This window comes from Blennius ocellaris (assembly GCF_963422515.1).
Source record: "Blennius ocellaris genome assembly, chromosome: 7".
NCBI lineage: Eukaryota > Metazoa > Chordata > Actinopteri > Blenniiformes > Blenniidae > Blennius > Blennius ocellaris.
In genome coordinates this window covers 22,914,453-22,928,888 of record NC_137656.1, presented here as the reverse complement: position 1 = coordinate 22,928,888, position 14,436 = coordinate 22,914,453, and the positions used below count along the sequence as shown (strand labels likewise).

General features: G+C 42.3%; 1 protein-coding gene across 6 annotated transcripts in view; it reads right to left on the bottom strand.

Annotated features, from left to right (window-relative positions):
• ep400 (E1A binding protein p400) overlaps positions 1 to 13,315 on the bottom strand; it is a 28,990-nt gene extending 15,675 nt beyond the window's left edge. For 4 of the 6 annotated variants that reach the window (XM_080500136.1, XM_080500139.1, XM_080500138.1 and 1 more), the window contains exons 1-23: positions 13,174 to 13,315; positions 10,495 to 11,848; positions 10,268 to 10,375; positions 10,056 to 10,140; positions 7,605 to 8,005; positions 7,205 to 7,504; positions 6,821 to 7,006; positions 6,554 to 6,694; positions 6,384 to 6,462; positions 6,123 to 6,160; positions 5,964 to 6,021; positions 5,793 to 5,882; positions 5,135 to 5,242; positions 4,863 to 5,050; positions 4,605 to 4,782; positions 3,761 to 3,897; positions 3,509 to 3,678; positions 2,921 to 3,095; positions 2,692 to 2,828; positions 2,264 to 2,450; positions 1,912 to 2,081; positions 1,571 to 1,758; positions 549 to 842 (exon numbers count right to left, since the gene is read on the bottom strand). In XM_080500136.1, coding sequence (XP_080356262.1) covers positions 549 to 842; positions 1,571 to 1,758; positions 1,912 to 2,081; positions 2,264 to 2,450; positions 2,692 to 2,828; positions 2,921 to 3,095; positions 3,509 to 3,678; positions 3,761 to 3,897; positions 4,605 to 4,782; positions 4,863 to 5,050; positions 5,135 to 5,242; positions 5,793 to 5,882; positions 5,964 to 6,021; positions 6,123 to 6,160; positions 6,384 to 6,462; positions 6,554 to 6,694; positions 6,821 to 7,006; positions 7,205 to 7,504; positions 7,605 to 8,005; positions 10,056 to 10,140; positions 10,268 to 10,375; positions 10,495 to 11,811 — 4,735 coding nt within the window. In that variant the 5' untranslated portion in view covers positions 11,812 to 11,848; positions 13,174 to 13,315. The remainder of the gene's footprint in view (positions 1 to 548; positions 843 to 1,570; positions 1,759 to 1,911; positions 2,082 to 2,263; positions 2,451 to 2,691; positions 2,829 to 2,920; positions 3,096 to 3,508; positions 3,679 to 3,760; positions 3,898 to 4,604; positions 4,783 to 4,862; positions 5,051 to 5,134; positions 5,243 to 5,792; positions 5,883 to 5,963; positions 6,022 to 6,122; positions 6,161 to 6,383; positions 6,463 to 6,553; positions 6,695 to 6,820; positions 7,007 to 7,204; positions 7,505 to 7,604; positions 8,006 to 10,055; positions 10,141 to 10,267; positions 10,376 to 10,494; positions 11,849 to 13,173) is intronic. The other 2 variants (XM_080500140.1, XM_080500141.1) reach the window with 1 other exon arrangement.
• Positions 13,316 to 14,436: the final 1,121 nt, after the last annotated feature.

Here is a 14,436-nt window from a genome sequence, read left to right as displayed (position 1 = left end):
GAACATTTCCGCATGCTATGCATTTTGCTCAATGTCAGAATAACATCATAACATCAGCAAAGGAAAACAACAAACAAACAACCAAAGCTTTGGGATTTCTTCCTGCAGCTGGGCTAACACAAGAGACAAAAGACTTTTAGTAAACTGGGGAAAAATAATGATTAAAAGCCGGGTGAAAATAAAAATTAAGTCCAACAGTATAGTGACGTGAGGTGTAACTTAAGTGGGACATTCACGGTGTACATGCAGGTTTCAAGGAAGAAAATGGGGAAGGCTGAGGTTATGGGAGATGCTGCTGATATGGCTGCAGGTTTACTATTTCAACTATGAGTAGCCAAAGTAATACTCAGTTGCATGTACAATGTACTGATGCACAAGCAGTGCCACATCTGTTGGAATGCATAAAATATATTTTTTCTGGACAATATAAAGACTGAATACATATCAGCAGTGCCTCGAGTAAACGCCTCAGTGCAGGGCAGCCTGGACTGTTGTGCCAAAGGTTGGAGGGGGAAATGCCGAGACGGAGGGGATGGCAGGCCACTTACTAGGCAACCGTGCCTGGGCCTGGGATGTAAGAACCAGCCTCTGGGACAATAAGCTGGGTTGGATGGCATGGCTGGGGGCTATGGCCGGCCTCGGGACCTGTGTAAATCCAGGCTGGTTGATGGGAGCCATAGAGCCCACCACTGTGCCAGCTAAGGTCTGACCCAGGGCCACCGGGGCAGCCCCCAACACATGCTGACCAACGCCAATGTTCCCAGAGGGGGCTACAGTGCTGTTGCTGCTGCTGCTGCTGACAGGTGGGGTAGCCTGGGATCTCTGAGTAGCTGTTCCAGCTGCTGCAAAGCACAAGGCAATACGATATGGAGCTCCCATGTTAGGGGGGGGGGGGGGGGACTCAATATTTTGTCAAACAATTCAAACATTTTCCAAATATATTCATTTAGCTGTGGCAGAACAACATACCAAGCGGTAATAGGAATGTTGCAGAAGTCACAGTTAAGATGGTTAAAACAATCAAGAATGAGACAAAATATTAAGGACTGGACAGATTAGACTAAAATGTTTTTTTACATCCTGATTTTTTTTACAAAATATTTATAATAGTATATCATAAGTTTTGGTAGCAGAATGAGCTCTGAAACAAAAACAAAAACAACCCCCCCCCCCCCCCACAAACAACAATAATCTTGTACCATAAAACTTTACACTGTAATGTTGGTTGTTTTGTGAAATGGCACACACACACACACACACACACACACACACACACACACACACACACACACACACACACACACACACACACACACACACACACACACACACACACACACACACACACACACACACACACACACACACACACACACACACACACACACACACACACACACACACACACACACACACCGCCCTCAGGTTTAAAATTGGTATGAACATATCAGGTAAAAGCACGAACAAAATGCTAATTTGAGCATAAAGTTTGTTCCTAGTGATTTTTTAATGAGGAATCTTGATGTTTAAAACAGTTTGCTATCTGCAAGAGCCCCAGAAAGAATCTTACCATGAGAAGTGGGAGTGGTTGTAGCAGTGGTGACAGGGGACTTGCCCCTGGTCTGGCCTGCCTGGGTGGCGGGGGCAGATGGTGTGCTTGTTGTCGGTGAGCTCGTTGGGGGTCTCTGTCCTGCTGCGTTTGTAACGGCAGCAAGACGACCTTCCGGCTTTGTGCCATACTGCACTGGCTGAAACAACCTGGACAGAAAGTTTATCAAGTGATCATGTTATTAAAATTCCAAAAACATAAATATCAATATGCAAGGATACTTTGCGGAGCAATTTGAAAATGTACGAGTTTTTACTTGGATTAGATTTCGCCTTACTAGCGCTTGGAGATGTAATGCTCACCTCATGGGTTTTATAGGACATGGCTTTAGTCTTGGTGGTGGATCTGGACCAGAGTGTATCTCCTCGATGAGTTGCTGAGTGACCTTTAGTTTGGGTAATGCCTCCTCCGTCTGGTACCGGGTCAGTTGGTTCTCATTATTGATGAGGTCAAATATGGACAAGTTTGCCATCTGGGATGATAAGTGAATGTCAAGACAAAACTTGATCAGTGTGGATCATTTATCAGCATGGATGAAATATAAAAACAGAAAACACATTCAGACATAAGATACATTGAAAGGAAGCATGTCATACTGTATATATACATTTATATAACGCAGAAAAAAAAACTCGACGAGAACTGGATAAATACCTTGCTCGAGTCATTCTGAAGAGCCTCCAGCACCATCGACGGTGCGTTGTATTGTAAAGAGGGAGAGTAATAAGAACTGCTTGTTTCCCGGGGCACCACCAGCTCGGGGTGGTTACACACTCGCTGCAGCTGCATCAAGACCTGCAGCACGCTGACGAAATGACCCGTCTTCAGCGCTTCCTGAGCTCTGGGGTGGGTGGGGGGGGGGGCATGTCAGGACAACAAATACACAACAGCAACAATTAATTAGGCTAAATATATACAACATAGACAGCAATCATATAGATATAGAAACTGGTATCAAGTACAGTCCATAAGGTAAGTTTCCATTTACAGTGCAAACTAACCTCAAAGCTTTTTATATAGACACACGGGCTGATTTATCAGTCCTGTTGTAAAAAGTAAAATAATCCATAAGGATATCTCACCCTGGTTGAGTGAGAATGTCTTCATAAAGGCTCTTTTGTCGGCTGGACAAGCGACACTTCAGTATGTGCTCGTACTTCTTCGGCAGCTGTTTCTCTACATCTCTTTTGGAGCGCCTCAGTATGAAGGGTTGGATCATCTACAATAAAGATAAAAATGAGGGTTTACATGAAATGTAAGGCGAAGCATGTGTGACAATAGGAAACACAACATTCAGGATCTATAACCCACCCTGTGTAGGCGGATAACCAGTTTATGGCAGTAGTCCTGATTCTGGTCTGTTCCTGCCTTCACAGGAAAGTCGGAGTAGGGTCTGGTGATTCCTGGCAAAAGGAAGTGGATCATGGTCCACAACTCCTTGAGAGTATTCTGGAGAGGAGTGTTGATGAGGAGAATCCTCTGCTCACTGAAAGAAGTAGACAGATATTTCAAGCTTTATAAACAGAAATAAAGTGACATAATGAAAGACTGTTAAAGAATCTCTCACACATAAATAATGCAATCAGAACAAATAGACTAAAACTAGTCAAAGATGAATAAGTATATTTGTGTCCCAAACAATTCTGCTGCCCCTTCTCAAGAAATCGAAACATTTTGAACATCCCTCTAAAACATTAAACACTCACAATCTAATTTAGCCTGGCTCAAATCCACACGTCTATCTATATAAAAGAAATACCCAGACGATCTCAACCAACTCATAACATTTTCATCCTTATGAAGGCAGGCTTTATAGCAAACCTGTGAACTCGATCATGATATAAGTGATACAAGCTTAACTGAAGAAAAAGTGCCTCTTGCATCCATCAGAAAACTCACCTTCTGAGAGAGAAGATTGTTTCCCAGTGTTTTTCCGTCATGTTTTTGATTAGTTGCACCTCGTCCAGAACCAGATGCCTCCACCTTCTCTTGAGAAAATGATTCTGGTCTTTCATGAGCAGCTTGTAGGATGTCACACAAACATGGAAGCTGTTTGCTTCCCCCCACCACTGTAAATCAATGACACGTCATTAAAAGACAAAAAAACTTTCACATTGGCTGATTTCGTAGCCATGTTAGAACATTAATTACCATTCTCTTGGATCTGCGTTCCTTCCTGTTGCCAAGGTAAAGGAGGATCTTCAGGCCTGGACACCAGCGCTTGAACTCGACCTCCCAATTGAGTAGCCTGCATGTTCTCACTATGATAAGATGGGGTCCCCAAATGCCTGTTGACAAAAACAAGCGTTTAAAGTTACTCTACTGGAAGAAATCTTTCAAATATACGCTCGATAAAAGCTTTCACTTGTGCATAAATAATAAACCAATACGCAAAGACAAGACCACGTCCACTCACTTCCAAACCGTAGTTGCCTAAATCCATCACATCAAGATCGATATGTTTAAAAACAAACTGGAATTTGTAGCCATCAAACTGTGTTTATGTTTCGCTAACTGCCGTCATGTTTGGAAACCTGTTCGCACAGGTTTCTGGGATGTCAAAGATGGTGTTGCACCAGCTCAAGCGAAAATATCAACATTTGACCAATTCAGCCAGATAAAGGTCAGGCTTTCTCAAAGGAGTGTTCAAGCCACGAGAATAGTCTTAAATGTCAGTTGATTGTTTTTTCAGATGTAAATTGAAATCTCGCGAGATTGTCTACAAACGGCAGCGCACACGAACTTCAGGAGTTTCCTTGACGCTAAGATGACAACAAACCAAGGGATGTTGGGAAATACGTGATTTGTATGAGTGCAATGACCAATTTCCTTCAGAGAGGTATTGACAATGTATTAGAGATGTACATCAACAACTAAAACTGGTCCTAAAAATTTTAACTTTTCCCATGTGGATTCTGGTAGAGTAACTTTAAGCAGTGATTTTTAATCTTTACAAAAAAATTATACACGTGTGTTCTGTTGAACTGAGACATACCTTCCTGCCCAGCTAACTGAGCCATGTAAGCCACAGTCTGTACAGTCTTGCCAAGGCCCGTCTCATCGGCTAAGATGCCATTGAGGTGCTTCTTGCGAAGGTTTACCAGCCAGTCCACACCAATTTGCTGATACTCTCGCAGTGAGCCATGTAAGAGGGCAGGAGCTGGGCCGCGTGTCTGGTTTAAAGAAAAAAGTCAGTTAATACATTTTTTTACATTTTCTCTTTCTTAATGTGGTGATTATGTGTGTTCCTTACTGAGGAAGTGGTTCTGAAGCTGCCCTTAGGCAGGATTTGTTCAGTCGCAGCTGCTACTTCAGCGATGTCTCTGCCAGACTTTCCACTGGAGTCAGAGGAAGCAGCTTTGTCGGCGCGGTACTGGTCCACACTAAGCAGGGAGTCTATCAACACTGGCTCGGGAGAATTGCCTGCAGGACAATCCATTTCTGGAAAAAAAAGATTATTGAATATCATACAATCACAATCATAACCGCTTTAAAGAAAAATCTGATTTTCCAGTGATAAACTACCTCCAATCTCTTCCATTACATCATCGTCACTGCGAGGACTCGGCCACTCAAAGCTGTCGGCGTAGGCACCGGCATACTGTTTGATCAGAGCATCTAGAGGCATCTCAGCTGTAAGAAATTTTTAAAATAAATGAATAAAACTTAAATGAAATGCTACTAAGGCTTTAATTCACATATCAAGAAGAGTTTCCAAAGCTGACAGGTCTCCAGCTCCGTCCCCGTCACTTGAAGTTAATTTAAACTATGCGAAGGCTCCGGTTGGTTCATTTGTGGTTCAGTTATTGTCGTCTTTTACATTTGAAACCCCTAATTTAATAAACACAAGTGTGATGGACAGCTATACTATGACGAACATAATCTAAAGATCAGAGCAGAACGGAACCACTCTCACAACATCTGGAACACAGGCAGCAGGATTTACTGATCCTCTATTGCAAGCTCTATTGTTGGCCTTGTTTCAGCGACTTCACCCGTCAGAAACAGATCCTCAATCAATCAATCTAGCTATGTACCCAATATTTTCAACTTAAGCTAGACACCAACATTTTGAAAACACAAGTAAACCAATAATGCACAAACAAAATATATATATAAAAAAAAAAACAATTTATCCAGTTCAATTAAAATATTTACACGATTCAAAAAAGACATCAAGTACCATCTTTAGCGAGGTCAACCAGCTCTGCTTTGTGGTCCGTTTCCCCTTCCATGACCTCCTGTTCCTCTATGGTGCTCTCCTCATCAGCACCTAGCAGCAGAGACAGTATTTAGTCATATATGCACGGTTTTACTTTGTCCTTTACCCAGTTCCATTGTTCATATCACATACCATGTCCTTCAGCCGAGGAAAAATTCACTTTTCTTTTTTTAGCTGAAGATGAACCCTCCTAAAAAAAAATTATAATAAAAAAACAAGCATAGGGTGTAAGTATCTTTTAGGTTGATGCATGTGTGTTTACATCTATTAATATGCTACTGCTCCACCTACCTCTTTATCAACTTTATCCCCTGATGACTGACCTGATGCTGAAATGCAAAAAGACAAACTCAGTGGAAAACTTCCACGAAAAAATTAAATCAAAAATTATACATAAAAGCTGAGGCGGGTCGGCAATCATAAGCAGAAGAAATGGATGTAAATTATATCTCAGAGAGAACCACGAAAGATAAATGATGAAATCGTCAACTTTTAACATTTTTAGCAAATCTGTTCTATTTTATTGACAATAGTTCTAATAGTCACATGTACCTTTAGCCGAGGTTTGTTGTAAGCTAAGCGCTTTGAGCCTTTTCTCATAAATTTCAAACTGGAGCTTGATTTCTACGACCTGGAGAAAAAAAAGGAAAACATTCACCAGGTAAAAACTTTATCAGGCATGAAATGTTTGCATACATCAGTAAATAATTAAACAGACAGACCTGCTCAATGTTCAACCAGAAGAATTCAACCTCTCTGGCAATTGTGCTGGCAATGTGACGAAGATGAATTTCCCTTTCTTTCTTTGCCCTCTCTTCACTTTGCTTCTTCTCTTGATGATAACGGGCACATGTGCGAACAAGCTGCAGCAATGGCAGTGAAGAACATTACGTTTTCAACAAGATACCACTTTTAGTTGTAAATCTGTGTTGAGCTCAAATACAATTTAAAAACATGCCCTCCAGCAACTCATCACGTATCCGTCATACCTTCTTGGCAGCAGCTTCCTTCCACCGCCTCTCCTGTGCAAAGTCAGCTGCCATCCACTGCATCTCTTCCAGTAGGTAGTCCCAGTGGGATTTGGGCCGTGAGGCCTCCACGAGCTTGGGTAGTCGACTGGCTGACCACTGACCTTCTTTCCTCAGCTCAGAGACGCGCTGATGCACTTGATTCTCCTGGGAGAATGAAGCAGAGGTTGTTATCGAAAACATGATTTTCCTCCCACAAAATGTGCTTTTTTTTTAAAGGAGATGTATTTATGTGTGCAAAAAAATAAACAATACACCAATATAAGTATACACATCAAATAGAATCACTGCAAGACTTGCATTCATGTGGAATCTGTATTCAGTCAATGTGTCTCAGGAACTCACCAGTTTGGCTTGTTCCACTTGCTTATCTTGAGAACCCTCCTGTGAGGACTGCATGTTTGTATTTTGACCGAATCCACCTATCTTGATGGCAGAGATGCCATTCGTTCCAGTCAGCTTAGACTGGGTACTGGGATTGAGGTTCGAGCCAAGAGGACGGAGAGGACTTGCAGTGTGCGGGGTTGGAACAGAGTTGGGAGCAGTAATTGCTGCATTAGACACCGACGCTATTGATATAGAGTTGGTCAAAATCCTCTGAACTGGCTGGTTTGTCTCCGTGCCAGGGCGTGCAAGTGCTACAGTCTGTAGAAAATAGACAGAAGTATAGCAATATCAAGATTTAGACCACACACACACACACACACACGAAAAAGTACATCTTTCAAGTTTGCCTCCGACTGACCGCTTGTCCTGGCTGTAGAATGGCCTGGGACTGCTGCTGCTGCTGCTGAGGCTGCAACTGGAGGTGAAGACCCGGCTGCATCTGCTGCTGAAGTTGAGCCTGGAGCTGTGTGTGAGGGTTGACTGTGGCGAGGACAGCGCCCCCTGCTTGCACTTTCACCTGCGCTTGAAGCTGAGCCCCAGGCTGGGCCGCGCTGTCCACTAACTGAGCCTGCTGCGTGAGAGCCATGGGAAGGCCGGCCATGGGGAGCGCACCCTGAGGCAACCTGCTGGGGAGCTGTGGGGGAGGGGTGTGCAGGCTGGCAGCGTTCTGGACTGGTGGTCCCTTCGACGGGTCATACTGCTGTTGGTTCTGCTTCTGTCCTGCAATCTGGACCGCTTGAGGAGTAGGCGGCATCCCGCCTGTATACACAGTAACCATAGTATAGGACAAAGGGGTAGTATAGAAAGCAACACAGAGAAAAACAGTTAAACAAAGTTGTTTGACATTGTCTTCGCAAGTGAAGTGCTTGAAAAATTCTTGTGCTTTTTGTGGAAAAAAAGTTTTAAATGGCATTTGTTTGGTAACTTTCCCTTAATATTCATTTGAGAGACCCCTTTGAAAATACTACTTTTTTTTGTTTTTTTTATCTAATACTTTGATATAAAAATGGAATTGAAATTTCAAGACTACTTGAACTTGAGCTATTAAAGCTCCTCAGCCTTCCCTTAATGAACCAGAGGAACTGTATCCATCGTATTCAACAGTAGTGTACTACTTCTTTATGATCAGAGCAGAAACTAATGAAACTCATACAGCAAAATGATTACAGAAGAAATGAAATCAATATGAAAATCTACATGTCTCTCAAATAAAATACTACTTTGATTAATGCAAAACCAAAATATTGCATTTCAAATGTTGAGAGAATGTGGTTTAAAACATCAAATTTTTTTACATGCAATCTGATAAGAAGGTCTTAGAGAAATAAGAAATGTTATAAATGAGTAGAACAAAAGCTAGGAAAATCAAGAGACAGGGAGAAGGAAGGGGAAATAAAACTACAGAGCAGACACTCACAAAAACACCCATATGTTTGGCATGCATGAAGCGATGTCATTCTGGCAATAAACAAGGCATCTGGATGCCTCACATAGCGACAAAGCACACAGGTGAGCAAAAGGACACACATGGGGTCTTGCAGACAGCAGGCCTAAGCGGAGCTGTGCACACTAAAGCAGCACCTGCCTTACCTCCCTGCACGCCACACCACCTTGCCTAGACGTCATCAACACCTGGCCCTGACACACCCACACAATCGCAAAAACCTGCGCCGTGACCACAACTCCTCCAAATGTCTCCCCTCCTACTTAGACTGAGGGAAAGAAGCCAAGTCAGAACAAAATGTCATGAAAGAACATGGACGGAAATCAACCAAACGTGAGCATGGTAAATCAAGACACCCTTGAAGATTGATGGCTGATGATGCTGAAAGTCCTTTCGATGGCGCGCGGACGGACAATCGAAGAGGGAAGGACTTGTGAAGGAATGACGATGGGAAATCAAAAAGGAATCGTGAAATGTGGATTTGTAAAAATGGGAAAACAAGCAAAGCCCATTGGAAAGTGCTTTCATTCCCACAGGGCGCCCACTTTCTTTGATCCACCTCCAAATTAGCTGAAAAATCCATCAGCACAGGAAAGTCGGTCCAAATAATGACGACTAACAGGAACAAACTTCAGAAAAGAAGAGATGAATAACGACAGGTGATCGATAGTTGAAACAAAAAAGGAAATAATAAGACATGGCATCTTCCCAAAGAGTGGCTACTCTTCTTCAGTCATGGATTGTCTTCTTCCCCATTTATCCTGACAAAGAGAGTTGGAGCAGGTACAGCTAAACCTGAACCTCCTTTGGACTGCTGAGAAATCCAGCAGATGGATGAAGATCGGTTTGTCGATGCTGCTTGGAGCTTGTTTGTCAAAGATGAATGTTGTGGTTCACGTTTGTTTTAAGAAAAACTCCTTACGTTTAAGGAAAGGCATGGGTCCAGCAGCATCGAACAGAACACAGAATGGCCTGGTAGTAGCACTCCTACCTTGCGCAGTTGGCATAAGCTGCTGGAGTGGAACGCCAGGTGATCCTAAAGGAGCTACACCAGGATGCTGGAAAATCAGCCCATGGCGACCAACGTCAATCCGGGACCTCTTAGCCTGATCTGGGATTTAAAACACACAATACCCTCATAACGCAAAAAAAAGCACTCGGCACAGAGGAATAACCTTCCGCGGACCTTACAGGTCACCTCTCCTTCCTCGGTTTAAGACTTCAACACAGAGCGCTAGTAGAGGATGCCAAATATCTAAAAGCAGAAGCAATTAGAGGGAGAAAAGAAAACAAACAGAAAACAAAGCAAACGGGGAGGAAACAAAGCAACATAGGTGAGACACAGGTCTACGATCCTTGCCCTACCTGCTTGCACCATAGCCTGTTGCCTCTTAAAGGCATCCATGTCTCCAGAGTTTACAAGAGAGCCAGCAGCAGCTCCTTGGTGTCCCTGGAAAAAAAAAACACATTCTCCAAACGTGTCAGTTATATATTTTGCGATTGAATAAATCAAGAGCAGGAAGGTAATAAATATATAATTCCATCATAATACTGTGTTCAAGTGCACTTTTAATTACCTGAAACTGCTGCTGGGTGGAGAAAGCTGCAGAAACATTGGCAGGAAGTTGTGTTGATATGGCAACTGGTGTCACTGCTTGGCCATCTTTTCCAGTAACAACTTTTACCTACAAACAACCAAATCAAACAAATATTCCAACAATTTGACAGAGACATTTTCAATGAAGAGTACACATGCTCAACATTAAAAAATCTCCTCGCATCTCCACACCAAAAGCAGTAATACCTCATCATTGATGACCTCAGACTGTTCTTCTTCTTCCTCTTCATCTTCAAGGTCCAAGTCATTCTGTCGTAAATAAGTATATAAAGGAACGCAAGGCTTTTTCTTAAAAGCTAGGTAATCCATCATGTTCCCTTGCAGCTGCTGCAGAAAGAAAAGTTCAATCAGATATTCTTTGAAGACTTCTTTAAGGCTCTCCATCTTCTTGCTGTGGTGCTCCAAGCACTGTTTCCTCAGCTGGGCAATCTCTGGTGTGGAGGGTGCAATTTCCTCTAACTTCTTGGTGACCTGCTTCTTCATGCCCACAGTCATGCCGCTGGATGCCAGAGGATTGTTGGGGATCCCTTGGGGTGTACTGGTGAGGGAGGGGCTCGAAGGTGTAATGGAGGCAGGGACGCTAAAAGACGCCGTGGCTGTGGCTCCCACTCCGGCAACCACACCCTGTGCAGTCTTTTCAAATATAGGACGCGCCAGCTGCCCTTGAATGATACTGCTAATCTGCGGAGGTAGGTGGGAAGTGGTGATGTGACCAGGGCTGCCCAGAGTGGAGAGCGTAGCACCAGTGGCAGCAGGGCTCTGAGGTCCAAGGTGGTGGATGGTGCCTCCAGTCTGTGAATGCGGTTGAGACAGCCGACGTTCCCGCACAGAGCCAGGTGCCCCCGGAGAGGTGAGTTGTACCTGGCCAGTTGTGGCAGGGGCAATCTGGGCCAGTCCTGTGCCCTCCTGGTATACAAAATGTCCACTACCCGATGGACTGCCTAAACTGATTTGCCGCATTAGCATACCAGCTTCAACAAACCGCGTTGGACTCTGTCCACACACACCCAAGGCTGACGCAGGAGCTCCAGGCCTCGTCACACCCTGCAGGGACACTGGGCTATGCTGGGTTGGACTTTGAGGTTGAATGGGCTGGGGCACTGGTGACGTGACCTGGATGTAGGAGGATGGAGCGTGCTCGAATCTCCACTGAGGTGTCGTATGCTGGAAGCCGGGGGAGGCCGGGTTCTGGATGGGGAGTGGCGTCAGTGTGATCTGCTGGTTTGCAGTCACCATCTGCCCCACGTTTTGCAACGTTATGTTCATGTTCTGCCCAGTTACTGGACTGCGACTCATGATGATCTGATAATTGGGTGACTGGGGGGCTGAAGGACTGGCAGCAGAAGAAAAAGTGGTCACAGGAGACTGAGGGTGGTTAACAGTAGCTTGCTGCTGTGTAACTGCCAGGGCAGGCTGCTGCTGCTCCTCTGCTTCTGACCCAGTGACAGACTTGGATCTCTGGAGCTGTCGTTGCATGTTCTGTGATCCACTTCCATGGTGCATTGCGTGATGTTGTTACTATGCCCAAACACAATAATCTCTGAAAAGCAGATTAAAAAACAAAATTAACATTTAAAAAAAAAATCCTGATTGTGATAAAAAAACAAAAAAAACAATATCGCAAGAGTGCTATACAGTCAGTGTTAATTTAGAAACCACAAAATTCTTGTATGGAAGAAAGTCGCAAAATTAGCGACAATGGTTGGTACGTTCAGCTTAATCGCCGAGTTTCATCATAAACTGCCAGTGTATTGTTGAACTAATCTAAAGCAAACTCACATCATTTGGTTAATTTCATACAATATTTCATTCTTATTTAAGCAAAGTTGGATGGTGGTTAATTATACATTTTACAAGTACATTTATTTATACGAGTCATGTAAATAAATATTCCAACCAATCCAAACAACATTATCTGAAATTTTAAATATACAATATAAGAAGAAGCTACTCAATTTATAAAACCCCTATAAAGAAAGACAACCATCTTTAAGTCACCAAGTTAAATGTTGCAAAAGGGTTTAGACATATCAATTATCACAGAGATCAAACCAAACTCAACCATACCATGCCATTTATTTACATGAAGATGTTTAAAAGAATGTTGCTCAATATAAGAGACGTTGGTAAAATTGCAAATGTATTGTAGTTGTTGTGACATGTCTGTGCAGACTCTGTCATCCAGGTCATGGTATCCCCGTTTTTCTGTATCAACAGTAATTTCAATTAAATATACATACAGCATGTTTGCAACAACTGAAACGTAACCACTGATAGATGAGAAAACATATTATACATCAGCAAACAAAAACGACAAGACTGTTCTTGCGCTACAATAATTCAGCAAAAATGAATTTGCATTTCAAACAAAGGTGACAGGGGGAAGCGCTGCTGATGCCGGTGGATCACTGTAGGTTTGGATGTATACTGTAGATCAACAGTTAACATATTTACGAGATGTTGGTAGACTTCACATCTATAATGACTCCAAAGAGACAGGACTGGGACAAATGACAATTGACAGCAGCAATCTCTTTGTATCAATTAATATCGCCTTATGGCGCTGGCTTTCAGTTCTGCTCCGGGGCGTAACGAGCGCGAGCGTTAGCATGGAAACATATCGAATGCAACTGCAATAATAAGCAAACTTACGTGCACAGCTGAGTAAAGTTCAACCAAAACAACAGAAACAGCTGCAACGGGCTGAACCCGAACCTCTGCATTATAATATGCAGTGCCGTTTCAGTAATTATGATGACCCATGATACGGGACGCGTGCTAGCGTGCTAGCGCTTAGCTTGTTTTGTGCTAACAGGCCAGCTCCGGATGAATAATTGCAATTATCAAGCAGACGGCGTTACTTACAAGAGATGGAGACGCTGTGGCGGTTTGATAAATCCTAAGTCATATTTACAGGTGGTTGCGTGCCGCAACGAACGGTATCTTGATGGGAAAATAAATATCGATATTGCTAGCTGCTACTCAATGTTTTGGAGCTAGGTTAACTTCATTCAGCAACATGGCGGCCGCGGCAACCCCGTCCGTGTGACCCGGATGTACTTTCAGGACCAGGAAGACGTCTGGAGAAATTATTATTATTTTTTTTTTTCGTCTTCCTTTTTTTTTTATTGAACAACAATATTTACAAACTCTAGTGGTGGCTGGTTAAGCATGCAATCATCCATCAAAAGAGAACATAGAAAAAGCAAATAGAACAAACAAGTAGAAATTCAAGGGGGGAGGAGCAGTCAAATGTGCGTAAATAAACTAAAACAGGCTATCAATTATAAACATCTGGACTTTTTATATTGAAAAGAGAAAGAGTCATATCTTTGCATATTTTTTTGGAAACAGCACTTGGCATTTTTTTAGAGACGAAAAATACAGTATAAACTTAATTTTAAAACAGTTGGAGGGTTTCTTATCCCTCCATTTATTACAGTGTAAATTATATTTTCCCAACAAGAGAAATATATCTATAACGTCAGATATTGCAGGGTATGGATGCTTTTCTATAGTACAATATTTTTTAAATGACAAACCAATTAATTACAAATAAATGTATTATAATATTTCAAGCCTTTCTTGATTTCCATTTTGATCACAGGTCAAAACATGATACATAACACAGACATATCAAGTATCATTTATTATGGTGTAGTATGATGAAGGATTGGAAAATGGCTCTGGAACCCACGGTGGTCATTTGGGCTGGAGGCAGTACATATGAACATAACAAAATTGTTTTGAGTTAATACAGTAGATGCAGCAAGTCCAAAGTAATTGATTACTTGAGGAAGTAACCAGTGTGTTACTTTGAAGGGTCTCACTAATTCATTGCAGCTACTTAAAAAAAAAAAAGATTCATGAAGTGAGTATAATGATTGTTTTTTTGCAAAAACAAGTAAAGATGAAGTCACATTATCCATTCATTAAATGATGAGTAAATATTAAGGAGATAAATCAGAGTTTAGATTTTTGGAGATTAAAAAAATGTACAGATGCAGAAAACTGTCATATTCAAGACACCTTAAACACCAAATATATTTTTTGTATTAATTTGCTCCGACTTGATTTGTTACTTCCATATTTATTTTTCCCTAAACCTCGGTTATGAAATAGAAACCT